Source organism: Propithecus coquereli, unplaced genomic scaffold, assembly GCF_000956105.1.
Source record: "Propithecus coquereli isolate 6110/MARCELLA unplaced genomic scaffold, Pcoq_1.0 Scaffold92, whole genome shotgun sequence".
NCBI classification, from domain to species: Eukaryota; Metazoa; Chordata; class Mammalia; order Primates; family Indriidae; genus Propithecus; species Propithecus coquereli.
This window is the reverse complement of record NW_012155507.1, coordinates 409,112-423,153: the sequence shown is the minus strand read 5'-3', so window position 1 is coordinate 423,153 and position 14,042 is coordinate 409,112. Positions and strand designations below refer to the sequence as shown.

Genomic DNA, 14,042 nt, shown 5'->3' with positions numbered 1-14,042 from the left:
TTAAAAGTTCGAGATACTAAAATATGTTTACGTTTGTGGCTAAGATTGACCCAAGTGGGACCCTAGATTGTGAGATTCCAATGGAAGTTTGTTAAGGGATGATTGAGATAATGTAACGGACCGAATAAATCAGGTAGGTAACCAGGAAAAAAAAAAAAAATTAACCATCTTTCCAGCAAACTCGGCAAATTCCAAGAGGAGTGTAAAGGAATGTAAAGATTACCATTTTTGAAGGTAGGAATTAAAATTTGAGATCATATAAATGATAAATACGGGTTGTAGACAATGTGACATATCAAAAATAAGAGAGAAGACATTTACCCATAATCCAACGCTCCCACCCCAGCACCAGGCACTTACATCAGGCTTCTGTTAATAGATTCCAAATCCAGGCTCCACTACACGGTAAGCATGTAATTTGGGGAGAGTTACCAGGTCTATGACTTAGTTTTGTCACCTGCAAAACAGAGATTAATACCCCTCTTTTTCTGTGTGAGGATTAAAGTGAATCCTTGTAGAGTGTGGCTCTGTGTCTGGGACATACTAAGCGCTCAAAGGCTATTGCTATTGTAACGCTGGAAGTTTCTCTATTACTCCTGTTTCATCAAGACACTGCGCTGAGCACTGGGGTGTCCGAAATGTGACGTAGCTCTGGCGCTCCAGGTCTCCGTGGCCAGGGAAGGCTGGCACCGTAATTAAGGGATTGCCAAGTGACGTCACAGGGCCGCACTGGAGCTCCTGCCAAGTCGAACTGCCCATGGGACCGAGGGGTGAGGCCCATTTACCTAGATAACTTTTTCCTATAAGTATTTTCAGTGTTCTCAATCCTGCCTTGCTCAATTGAAGTTACTACGCATTTGCAGGCACTCAGAAACTTTTTGAACAAGCAGAGCGGTCACGTGTGGCGCGCAGGCGCCTCCGGTTGCCCCCTGGTCCCGCCTCTTCCGCCCAGTGCGGGCGCCGATTGGTCTGCGTGGTCATATAAGAGGCTCCGCGCAGGCGCGGGGCTCCCTTTCCTCAGCTGCCGCCAAGGTGCTCGGTCCTTCCGAGGAAGCTAAGGCTGCGTTGGGGTGAGGCCCTCACTTCATCCGGCGACTAGCACCGCGCCCGGCAGCGCCAGCCCCGTACTCGCCCGCGCCATGGCCTCCGTCTCCGAGCTCGCCTGCATCTACTCGGCACTCATTCTGCACGACGATGAGGTGACCGTCACGGTGAGTGCGGGTCCGGGCCGGCGGCAGGGCGCCCCGCGTGCGGCTGGCTCCCGCTTTCCAGGCGGCCTGGCCCAGCACTTAAGGCCGGGTCGAGGCCGCAGTCATGGCGGGTGCTGGGGCGGGGCGGGCACCCCTCGGGCGCGGGCGGGCCCTGTCCCTGGCGGCCTGGGCCTTCGGGACCACGTGCGGGCCCTGGCGGCATGTGTGCGCCGCTGGGCGCTCCGGCTTTCGGAAGCTATATTTAGGAAAGCTTTTCCGCAGCGCTTGGGCATCCTGACCTGCATGTAATGTTATTCCGGGACATTCAGTCGTACCTACTTTCGGTGTGATTGCCTTGAATTTATGGTCTTAGCAGGCCTGTGGGGTGGGGCGGGGCAGCATGGCGTGGAGGAAGGCACAGAAGCTCTGCTCCACCTCCCCGGTCTCCTAACTTAAAATGGGCTCGCCGCATTGCTGGGCGCCTGGGACACGTTTCTTTTGCTTGTGATAACCGAAGTCTTTTAAAATGAATGTATATGATCCAAATAGAATATTTGAACTGTTGAGCCGTGGTTCTGTACACGTTTTGAGTGACTTGCTTTTAACTTGCGGTATGTTGGAAACATTACGAACGCTACACTTAACAGTCTGGTGGATTGACATTTTATTTGTTTTAGGAGGATAAGATCAATGCCCTTATAAAAGCAGCTGGTGTAAATGTCGAACCTTTCTGGCCTGGCTTGTTTGCAAAGGTAAGGTGATGGTGGCAAAGTGGGGTAGACCCGATTGATTAGGTCAGCTGTCTGTGCTAAAGTGCCAGAAGGCCCTATGTTCCACCGTACTGCCTCTGTTTCGTACATTTGTAACTCTGGGAGCTAATAAGGTTTTGGTTTGTCATGTGGCTTTATCTTGATGTCAGACTCTGGTTTCCTTTTCCTTCTGTCCTGAATCCATGGCAAAAACTTCCAGCCATGTTAAATTGCAAGGAACTCCTTTCAGGATGATAAGCTTGTGATCTATTGGAAATGGGGTTTAGTGGTCTTTTATTGACCACACTTAGTGTGTGTTGGGATATAAAAGACTAATAAAGACAGGGTGCCTGCTCAGAGCTTCCACTGGCTACCTTCCATTGTTCAGGTTACTTAATCTCTGACAAGTGAAGCTAATAGTGGCATCTAACTCTTCGGGTTGTGTCCTCCAAAGAGTTTTGGAATATTGAAAACATTGTACCTATGTCATTTAATAAATACCTCTAGAAAAGTTGTAGATTTGCTTAGTCTGAGAACTTGTATTCACTGTTAAAAGGAAACCTGGAACTGTGGAAAGAATCCTCATTTGAGTGTCCCAGGAACCTCGGATTTTCTCCCAACATGTATTTATGAAAGGAAGGAATTGTTAGCTTTACTTCACTACATACATACAGCAATGCAAGTATTAGATTTAAAGCTGAATAGTTTTTTTGTGACTATTCTTAATAGAGCTATGTGTTGCCCTGTTGTCTAATTTAAGTCTTGCTATTGGCAAAGAAAAGTCAGTCTTCAGGATGAAAACACAAACCGAAAGTTTGATTCCAGGGCGGACAAAATAATAAGAGCGACTCCAGCATAGAAGACAGAAGAGAAGTACTGTCCAGTTGTCAGTTTTCGGTATCCCTGGGGGATTGGTTCCAGGACCTCCCTCAGATACTGAAATCCAAGGATACTCAGTTGTCTTATAAAATGGCATAGTATTTACATATCACCTACCCACATCCTCCTATTTACTTTAGATTATCTCATAATACATAATAAAATGGAAAAGCTGTATAAGTAGTTGTTAACACTGTATAGTTTAAGGAATAATGGCAAGAGAAAGTCTGTACATGTTCGGTACAGATGGTTTTTTCCCCCAAATATTTTCTGTCCATTGGTGGTTGAATACGTGGATGTGGAATTTACCATATAGTACATTTACCTGGCATGCCATGAATTATTTCTTGCCTTGGGCATATAAATATAAGCTCACATCTTCTGACCTACTAAACCAGTAACAGATTAACATAGCTAGTGCTAAATGTGTTTTTGTCTGGGTGAGATTTCTTCCTCAAATTAGTAATGAGAAACAGCTAGTGGCAGTGATGATTCTTACTCAAATCTGCTCTATTGAATTGCTTTAAAGATTTTTTTTGTGCTATCTGGTACCTTAGCAACACTGTTCCAGATTGTAATACATTGGAATCACCCCCTCTGGCATTGCTTCTAGTCATTCAGGGGGAATGTGCCTATTTTCAATTATCTTTAGCCATAGGAATGATTGTTAGGAATTGATCACTGTAAGTTGAAAAAGGGGCCGGGCACTTTTTTTTTTCCTGTGGCTGCGTGAATCTTATCACAGAAGGACAGAACTTAACCTGTGCATGCACGTATGTTGCAGGCCCTGGCCAATGTCAACATCGGGAGCCTCATCTGCAATGTAGGGGCTGGTGGACCTGCTCCAGCAGCTGGTGCTGCACCAGCAGGAGGTCCTGCCCCCTCTACTGCTGCTGCCCCAGGTAGGAGTTTTTTTGTATTGGAGGGAAGGGGTGTGGAGATCAAAAGAACAGTATTATCGGCAGTATTTCTCTTAGTTTGCCTCAAGTAGGTGATATGTGGGAATTCTACAGCCTGCAGCATAGTTTGATGTTGAGGGAAGTCTTGTGGGTATTTTTAATCATGCAAGTTGAAGGGCTTGGAGAGCTCTTCCAGAGCTTAAAATACTGAGAGTTGATTGACTTTGTTTTTTTTTTTTTAAAGCTGAGGAGAAGAAAGTGGAAGCAAAGAAAGAAGAATCTGAGGAGTCTGATGATGACATGGGCTTTGGTCTTTTTGACTAAATCTCTTTTGTAACATGTTCAATAAAATGTTTGAACTCTTTGCTGCTGTTGGTCTTGCCCATAATTTGGGAATTTACTCTGTAAAGAAGTACATTGTGAGATGGCCTCACTTCTGTAACGTTGGCTTTCAACCTATTCTGTCGTGCATGAGAGGAGCTGGGTTTTTTCCCTGGCACCATGGCATGTAACAGTACAGCACTGAAAACTGCACTGGGGTGGGAGGAGAAAGGATCAGAGCAGATGCCTTGTCCCAGATTAGCTGTGTAACTTTATTACAAAGTTTGTCTCCTACACTGGGGGCACAGGTATGGGTATAAAACAGGCCTCAGCTTTGGAAAAGCTCTTGGTCGATAGCCCTGTACAACCCTGGCTAAGAACTTTTGAGTTGTGCCAAGCCCTCTGAGGTAGAATGTTGAATGCTGTATCCCTAGGAGAAAATTTAACAATACCTAGTATGTAGTGTCCCTCAGCAAACATTTGGAATCTTACAGCACTACTAAAGGAGTGGGAAAAATAAACTCTAGATCACCAGTTATGCACATGGCTAAAACCAGAATTCAAATGTGTTTGAAAAACTAACAAATGTAGCTTTTTTTTTTTTTTTTTCTTTTGGCCAATGAAACAACAGCATGGCATGAAATGGAAATTCACTTAGAGATGTGTTCACGTCTATAATCCCCTGGCTTTGGGAGGCTAAGGCAGGAGGATCACTTGAGGCCAGGAGTTCATGGAAGAAAAAAAAAAGATGGAAGACATGAGATTCAGTGATAAGAAAGCATGACTCACCCTGACTGTCCTCACTCCAGTGTGTGGGACCACTTACATAAGTTACTACAACCACTTAGGACAATGGCAGTTTCACTTTGAGGTATTACCCAAGGGAAAGTATTAATACATACAGACATCAGGATACATCTCTGGGAATGTTCAAAGCACTGTTAAATAGCAAAAATCTCAAAGGTCCATTAACCAGAAAATAACTAAGTGATCTCAAGTAATCAGAAACAAACCACAGCTACAGATAATGGAGAAATTCTTACTAATGTAAAGTTAGAATTTATTTGAAAGTCAAAACAGTAAATTATAGTACATTTCCCTTAAAGTCTGAAAAACATTAGGTATACAAATCTGATAAAAGTATATAAAAAGGCAAGGGAAGGTAAACAGTTTAGGACCTTGGGGTTAATATAAGGAGGACTATATAGGTGTTACTTTCAAATCTTGGTGGTTTCCATATACAGGTTGAGTATCCCTAATCCAAAATCCTCCAAAATCCAAAACTTTCCTGAGCACCAATATGACAGTCAAAGATGACTGACACCCACCTGTTAAGTGCCTGCTTTCCCTCCCGCCCTTCCTCATCCATTGACAGCTGACATCAGCACTTTGCTAATCTCAAGTGTGTCATGTCATTCTTCACAACAAACCCGTGATGGTAAGACTCCATGGCACAGATGGGGATGCAGGAGCTGTGAGGTTACAAAGTAAGTGGGCCAGGTTAAAACCTCACTCTGACTCCCACCCCTTTCTCTTAACAGCGTTGCCCCATGCTCCTGATCCCTTCTGTCACCTGCATCAGTTTCCTCATCTAATGACAGTACTGTACCTACCTCATGGGGTTCTGGAGAGAACACAACAGGACTTTCAAGTGTCAGGAGGGAATACCAGTACTTAGCCGAGGAGACTGGTAAAGGAAAGGACAGCATCTAGAAGAGCAGAAAATTTAAGTGGTGAGCTCAGGATATCAAATACCAACTTCAGTTATTCAGTGCAATTACAACTAAGGTGTTCACTATAGCAGGACTCAAATGTTAACATGGTCTAAATGGGTGGCCCAGCTTTTCAAAAGAAACCTTAATATAGCTAAAAACCTTTCCAAAGAACAATCTGAAAAATTAGGAGACCCACATACACATAGAAATACTTTGTATTCATTTGATAAATGAATAAAGTCCTCCCAGTTCCACCTACTTTCTAGTTATCCTGAGCTTCCATTTCCTTTTTGCAAAATTGGGATATATACTTCACGTTGGGGAATGAAAGAGGTAACAGGTAAGTGAACATACCCATCAATGCTTGTTATTAACCTTCTGCATAGGATACAAGGAACACAGCTGGCATTCCTGGTTCCCCAAATCCCCAGGTCCAGCAGGCCCAAGATTTGTGCTCCTCAAACCCACTCCCCACCCTCCTTACCAATTAGGCAGGTTTGGTTTCTCATAATATCTCACACTTCTGATTGTTCACCAAGCATACTTGTTACTTTGCTTAAATAGTTTCACTGCTCTCAGAATTGTGTTCACATCTCTTCTGTGGCCACTAGAAAAGCATTCCCAGGTCCACGGCTGGCTCACCCCTTTAAAAATTCTGTATCAGCAGGAAGCCAGGGTTAGGGGTAAGGCCTCTCATGTTCTAGAGAACTGCAGGAATAGACATGTTCATGGACAAACCATCTGAGAACACCACCACCAAAAACTACATTGTCACTGAATGCGTTGCACAATGGGATTAGTAAAAGAATCTAAAGGTTCTGCCAACTGTTTTACTCAATTCTTTTTTTGCTGCTCCTCAACTGAAAATAGTAAAAACGGAGCCACATGTGAAATTTTAAAACCACGTTTTGGAAAAGATAAACCCTTTAATTAAAATGAAAGAATTCAAATTAATTATGCAGCAAAACAACTTGGTATATTGCTACAGATTCAAATAAAATGTGTCAAATCCTTTCTCCCCCATAATATGAATGGGCATCTACAGTAAAATTCTGAGGGAACACGGTGAGCAGCCAGGTGACTTTTGGTTAGTTGGATACTTTATAGTTTAGAAATAACTTTTTTGTTTTCTCCCATTCTGAGCCTTACCCTACCAAGGGAACTTAATTAGCCCTGTTTTTATTAATATGTTAAGAAACTATTGCTCAGAGAGGTTGAGTACTTTGCCAAGTTCACAGAGCTACTGCGGGGTGAAGTTGGGCCTGGCACCGCAGTTTTCTCAATCCAGCATTTCTTCTACTGTGACATGGTGTCCCCTCTACACACATGCTTTTATAGGCTACAGTGACCAGCCTTTGGATTTTTTCTCTGTTAACTTCACAAGCCACTTCTTTCTCATCTCCTTATCTTTACAAGCAAGCCTGGATAATTCAGCTTGACATAAATATGAGCTGCTTTAAAGAGAGTATTGATATTTTTAGTTCTGAAATAGAGCAAGGAGATGTCCCTGGAAGTCAGATGCACAGCATGCATCGTGGAACCTGGACCGTTCAGGTCAGATCAACAATCTTCTGGACACTTCCTTCAGAACACAGCGCCAAGGGCCTTCACATATTTTCATAGGATTGCTCGAATACTTACGGGCTTTCAAAGAGTCCTCCAAGCTGTACTGAATTTAACTTGCTGAAGCTTCCACACCTCTGACTTGTATACTTTTGAGGGTTATTATAATGTCCAATTAAAGTAAGAAATGTGCATCTTTCGCTCTCCAAACTGCACTTGCTATCTTTCCTCTCTCTGGGTTGTTGACTACCTATCCCCAGTTAATTCTACTCCTTCAGACCTCAGGAAGCCCATTCCAGGCTACACTAAATCTGCTGCTGTAAGTTCCCGCACTATAGTTCCTTAAAAAGTAAGCGTGTAATCACACCTCTGTGACTGTTGAGGCCGCATCGCATGCTCTGGGGATCAGGGCTGTCCGTTTCGCTCACCTGTAGCCCCAGTACTTTTCGCCATGCCTGGCTCATTGTTGGCCTTCACTACGTACTTATAGTCAGCTCTCTCCCTTTACATGCGCGGAAACCAGAGAGCACAGACAGGAGGAGGAACTTGCTCAGCAGTATTGACGAACAGCGCCAGGACTGGAACCCAAGTCTCCAGACTAGCAAATGACCTTTCCATTGCAGCGGGCCCTCCGGGGCCAAAACGCAGGCCTGCCACGCACCACAAGCCTCATTCATTCATTTAATTTCACCGTTAGTACGCACCGTCCAGGCTGCCGAGTGCAGGCGTCGGTATTTAGGCCCTGAGGTGGGAACTCCCTCCCAGATGAGGCGGAGATGCGAGTACCAGGAGTACAGAGGAGTACCACACAGGAGTACCAGGTCTGGCCGTGCCCGCCGGCTCTGCGAACGTCGTGCGAGGCCTTACAAGCCCAGCGCCCAGCGGACGTCAAGGACGATGCGCCCTGACGATGCTCGAGCCAGGCTTTCGGGGTGAACCGGGAACTCAGCAGACGCGATGGCAGAAGCAAAGACGTGGCACCCAGGAGCCCGCAAACTTCCTTCCGGACACGGGGTCCTGCGCTCAGGTCCGCATCGCCTAGGATGAAGGAGAAGATGCAGGAAAGCTCGGGGGCTGAGCCTCGGTGACCAGATGAAGTGTTGTCGCCCAGACTGACCCTCACCGCCCGAAACAAACCAGCTAGCTTAAAGTTCATGCATCGCCACTTGGGTATTTACACCCCTCTACTAGCCAATCAACGCCCGCGCCGAGGGGAAGAGGCGGGACGAGAGGCGGGGCTAGGAGCCGAGTGCGGCCGAGGGAGGCCGAGCTTCCCCGTCGCGCTTGGGCCTATTCGCCGCTGGGGGCGCGCGTGCCCGCCGGCTTTGGCGCGGGCCGATTCTCCAGCGTCCCGCGTGGGGCAGCTTTGAGTCGGGCGCTGGTTAGTGCGCTGAGGCAGCTGACCTGTTGTGAAACTCCTGTCAGGAGATGCCTCACTTTCACTAACCAGCAGGACTGGAGTGGGGCATACTTGTAAATCGGGAGTAATGACCGCGGGCTGTTGTCCTGAGCGGTGGGGACCAACAGACGTCGGCTTTTCGCTTCGCTGCGTAAGGTCACGTGCGCGAGTTCCCGGGTCCTTCACTTTGGGGAAACGGGTCCTGGCCGTGCCCAGCATCATTTCCAGAAGGCGTTTTTATCCAGATAAAGAAGCTCACGCCTGTCATCCTAGCACTCTGGGAGGCCGAGGCGGGAGGATCGCCCCAGGTCAGGAGTTCGAGACCAGCCTGAGCAAGAACGAGACCCCCCCCCCCGTCTCAAAAAAAATAAATAAATAAAAATAAATAAATTTTTTAAAAGCGGGAAGATTTGCTCTACTTTGGGCTCCTCCTTATCTAGCTAAATCGCCTGAAAAACTGTTACAAACATCAGCAACCGCGAGTGAAACAAATGACAACTAACCCGCTTTCTGGGCTCCTCCACGGTCCACTGAGTCAGGACGTCTGGGCAGGGAGCCAGGAACCTGCATCTTAACGTACTTTTCTGATTAGCCATGGCTGGAGGCTCCCGGATTAGAGCCAACCCAGCTCCCCACGCAGTGCCTGAGGAGCAGCAGAAGATGCATAATAAATGTTGTTTGAAAGAGTGCGTGAATGAATGTTAACGAACAAATGAATGAATAACTGTCTTCAGATGTTTAAGGAAGAATTAACGGTTTGATAATAGGCCTTGTTGGCAAAACTGGGAAAACGGGCTGTTGGTTGGAGTGTAAATTGCTACGACTTATTTTTTATTTTTTTCTTCAGCCTGTTTGTGAACTACTATAACTTTTTAAGGAGGGTAATTTGGTCCTCTCTCTCAAAATTAAAAGTGCCCTTACCTTTCACACAGGAATTTCAGTTGTAGGAATCTATGCTATAAATATATGTACAATTTCACTGACGTGTTGCTTGTAGTAGAAAAAAAGTGCATGAGAGGAGGCAGGTTGAATAAATCTTGATGTTTTCATGTAGCTATTTATAGGAATGCTGTTGTGGAAGGATAGGACGCCTTGTTAAGTGAAAAAGGCAAGCTGCAACCAGTATCCATAAGATGACTCTATTTGAGTAAAAAAAAAGATTCACATGCATATGTTTATAGTATAAAAAAATTTCTGGGAGGATTCAAAAGTAATTAACAGTGATTACCGTTGAGGACAGGGGTAGGACAGGATGGGAGAAAGATTTTTACTTTCCAATTTATCCTTTCCATATTGCTTGAATTTTTAAAAACCATAAACATGCATTACATTTATAAATTAAAAACACTAGTTTTAATTTTTAAAAAATTGGAGAGGGTTTCATATAGAAGAAGGACTCAACTGCTAAGTAGTTCTAGAGGGAAGAATTCTGATCAGTTTTGAGACAGTTTTAGCTCAGAATAAATAAGGAAAACTTTGCTGGGCGTTAGACTGAGGCTGGGACAGGGAGGACGAGGTTTGCTTTGGGAGGGAGTTTGAACTAGATGCGCCTTCCAGCTATGAGATCCCATAGGTTTTTGGGACACAGGGTTAAATACTCTGATGTCAAACTATTTGGGTTGACCCAAATCCCACTGCCACTAAATAGAGCTGTGTGACTTTAGGTGAGTTGTTTAACTTTTCTGTAGCTCGGTTTCATCATATGCGTGATGGGGATAATGATGACAGCTACCTCATAGAGTTCTTGTAGAATTAAATGAGATGGCACATATAAAACCCCTAGCACAGTTCCTGTTCAAAAAATGTTAGCGTTTCTTTGCTACCTCATGTGTTGAATTGATGCTTAAAAAATTAAAAAGGAAATCAGAGAAATAATTCCTACAGTTGGAGGGGCTCTTTTATTTTTGTATCCTTTAAATATTTATGGATAAGGTCAAATATTGGATTTTCAGAATTAACAGAATTAGTAGGTTGGTAGAATCTCAATCATGCTGGATGGCTTTGCTTACAGAATTTTGTCTTCCAGATGCTGGCTCAGTGCTGCCCCGCAGTGGCCAACCATGGGAATGGCTACTTGGATTGGCCTCTTCAAGCTGGAGTGCTTCAGGGCTGCCACGTGAGTTCTGCAGTCAGGGCTGTCCTGCTGCTTCGCCAAGGGGTAAGTGAGTCAGTCCATACTTTAGTGAGGACAAGCATGTTTGTGTGCACACTTGTGACCCAGCCAAGAGGAAACCAAGTGCGCTTTAATATGGTCTTGCCTCCCTTGTAATTTACTTAGTACACTTGACTTCGCCTCTTAATACACTCAAGTTCATTTCTTGTCTGAAAACAAAGAAAGATGTCACTGAGCCACTGTGCAATCTGGCGCACCCTTGGCTTTTCTCCCAGGTTGTTGGATGAAACGGCCACATGAAAACTACTTCTGCATTTGCCTTGAAGCTTGTGGAGGCTGTTGTGTTGTTACTGTCCCCTAAATAAGGTCTCATGTGAAAACTTCTTGTAAAATTTAGGGCCAGGAGAAAGTTCGTGTCCTCTAGGGAGTTGGTAGCCATCCTCTTGTATAATAACGGGGGCTCTGTGACTTATGCTGTCTTCTCTGCCTGAGTTGCTGAGAAATTCAGCACCAGGCTAGATGCCCAAGCTGAGCAATTAAATTAATTGTACTTAATGGATAATGTATTTACTTCCTCCTTTGCTTGGTAGTGATTTTTGAAAAAAATTTCCATGGCTCTTTTATTGACTTTACTGCATATTTGTGCTTTGATCTACACCCTTAAATCCTTTTGAGAAAAAGGAAAGGAATCCATAAATTAAATGAAAAGTGGAATATTTGAAGGGTCTTTTTGTGGCAAAAAGTCATTTGAGATGACTTTAAGTCAGTGGTTGTACTTGGGTTTTGAGACTAACAAGTTTATGGGTCAAAGATTTCAGGTCATAATGTTTCTTTACTTGGGAAAATGAGAAAATCAGGTGAATGAGGCCATCAGGAAGTTGGTTAAAAGATGAGAAGCTATTAAGGCTTGTTTCCTTATCCACTATCTCCAAGGATAATATTGAATCAGTGTGAAGATTTAGAGATAGAAAGTTGGTAGCTGTCTTTGGACCAAAAATATTTTCCTTCTGCTATCATTTCAGACACGCCATCGTTAGGGCTTCACTTCCTTGTAGTCTTCTTTAAACATAAAAATTGTCCCGGGAAGGTTAAGACATCAGTTTCTTGACACTGCAGAGCAAATGAGATCGATTCCCAGGTTCTCCTTGTTGCCAGTCTTTTCAGAGTGTGAGTTTTGCCTCCTCAGTAAGAGAAATGGCTCTTCGAGAGGGCAGAGACTATTGGGTAAAAGAGGCCTGCTTCTGCTTCAGCTAGCTGTGTGACCTTAGACAAGCCCCGCGCCCTCTCTGGCCGCTGGCTTCCTCACCTTGGCATGAGGGCTTTGGAGGACGCTCTGGCTCACACATGGCCAATCCCAGCTCCTTTCCCAGGGCCCCTGCGAAGATGGACTCTGCGGCCTGCGCCAGCCCAGCGAGTCACCTTCCAGCCCGGCGGGGCGCCTGGGCTCCTTGCTGTGTTTATTCTGAAGTAAAGCCTTTCTTGTGTTTACTCAGCAAAGATTCTTTTAAGACAGGCTAAGCACACGGTTTACTCTGCTAACAAGCCCTGGCATTTATTGTGAGGACCTGTGTTGACTTATTCTCCAGTCTCCATTGACATTCACTGAGAAACGTTAACGCAAACACAAGGAAACATCCTGGGAGCTCCCAGCCTGACATTGTGCTGGGAAAAGAGCCCTGGAAAGGGCCATTCTTTCTGTTTTGGTTAGAATCACCTTGAGAGTTAAAAATAACAATAATTATGCACCATAAGAGAGTCTAATGAGCTCCTTTTAGCTTTTAGATTCAGTATCAGAACACTTTTGCTAAAGGTCTCTAGAAAGCTCCCTGTGTTAATTCTGGACAAGACTATGTCTGTGGCAGCCAATTCGAGAGCCCCCTTCCACATGAATAGTCCTGTGGCATCTGGGGACCGTGGCACAGTTCCAAAGTGCCTTGAGCTGTGGGCTCAAGCACAGCTTGGCCCCAGTGTGGCCATGGAATCTTGGGACAGTCACTTCCTCTCTCTGGCTCTCAGCTTTCTCATCCTTAAGGTGAGGAGAAGTTGTCTGCCCATCTCCACAGCTAGTCTGGGGCCTCAGGCCTGAGCCCAGGTCCTAAGGGTGCTCACAAATGTTTGTTGAATCATTGAATGAATAAGCCATGCCAGGCGATGTCTCCAGTCTTGCTCTGACATCTTATGCTTGAATCCTCCCAAAAGGCAGGCTCTGCCTTGAGTCACAGTCTGATGAGATGTGCTAATGGGGGAGATGTGCAGACAACCACAAACCCCAGCGTCTGACTCAGACGTTGCGGCTGCCATGTGGTTTCACCTGCCTCCTCCCCTGCCCCCTATCCAAGCTAATGCTTGTAAAGGAAACATCTTTCAGGTGAGGGACAGTGTATTTGGTTTTGTCTTTGTTGCCTGGAAACTGTTGACATCCTGAGACATTCTGTTGCCTTCACTGGGTAATGAAAAATTGATTACTTTTCTCTCTGTCAACAAACTTGCACCCGTTCACCTTGGCTGGGAATGAGTGGGAAGCGCTTGCTCCTTGCTCCGCAGCTGTTTGCTTTCTTTCAAGCAGTGGGTTTGCTTTACTTAGGGGGGGGGTGAGGCCCAGAGACAGGGACAGATGAGCCTGTCTGTGTGGGGCGGCTCATGTGGGGAGGGCTGTTGGTACTTGCCTCTGGGGCTCCTCCGGTTCCGGCACATGCCTGCGCCCGTGACCCTCGGTGCCTGTCCCCTCTGCAGCCTGCTCTCTGCCCAGAAGCCTCCTCTGGCTTCTCCAGCCCTGGATCCCCCTTGTCCGTGGGGAAGCCCTGGGGACAGCCTGAGAGACACGGTTAATGCCATTTCCATTCTGCTCTGTGTTGTCTCTCCTCTTGAGGGCAGGCAGCAGATCTTCCCAGAGAAGCACAGCATGATAGATTTAGAGGGGACCTCAGAGAGCATCCAACCCTCTTGTTTTTTTTTTACATTTGTGGAAGAGGAAGCTTAGCGAGGGCAGGTGATGTGGCCGTGGACGCACAGCTCAGTGGTGAGAGCGTGGCTTCTTGACTCCCAGTCCAGTGGCTATGAAGGTTATCAATTTGGTATGTCCCTAAAAGTCCCCGGTGGAATATGAAAGTTGGGGATGGCCACTGCCCCAGGAACATATCAAATACCCAAAAGAGGGGACATAGACTGGGTAAGCATTGACAGGGGCCTGGGGTCTTTCTGTGGTGAGCGTGGT

The 14,042-nt window shown here is 45.7% G+C and overlaps 1 protein-coding gene across 1 annotated transcript; it reads left to right on the top strand.

Moving 5' to 3' along the window:
- The first annotated feature begins 981 nt into the window (after window positions 1–981).
- Window positions 982–4,078, top strand: RPLP1 (ribosomal protein, large, P1). Its single transcript, XM_012664845.1, has 4 exons — window positions 982–1,211; window positions 1,868–1,942; window positions 3,603–3,720; window positions 3,962–4,078. The coding sequence occupies exons 1-4, from the start codon at window positions 1,140–1,142 to the stop codon at window positions 4,039–4,041; spliced, it is 345 nt and encodes a 114-aa protein (XP_012520299.1). The 5' UTR covers window positions 982–1,139; the 3' UTR covers window positions 4,042–4,078.
- The last annotated feature ends 9,964 nt before the right edge of the window (window positions 4,079–14,042 follow it).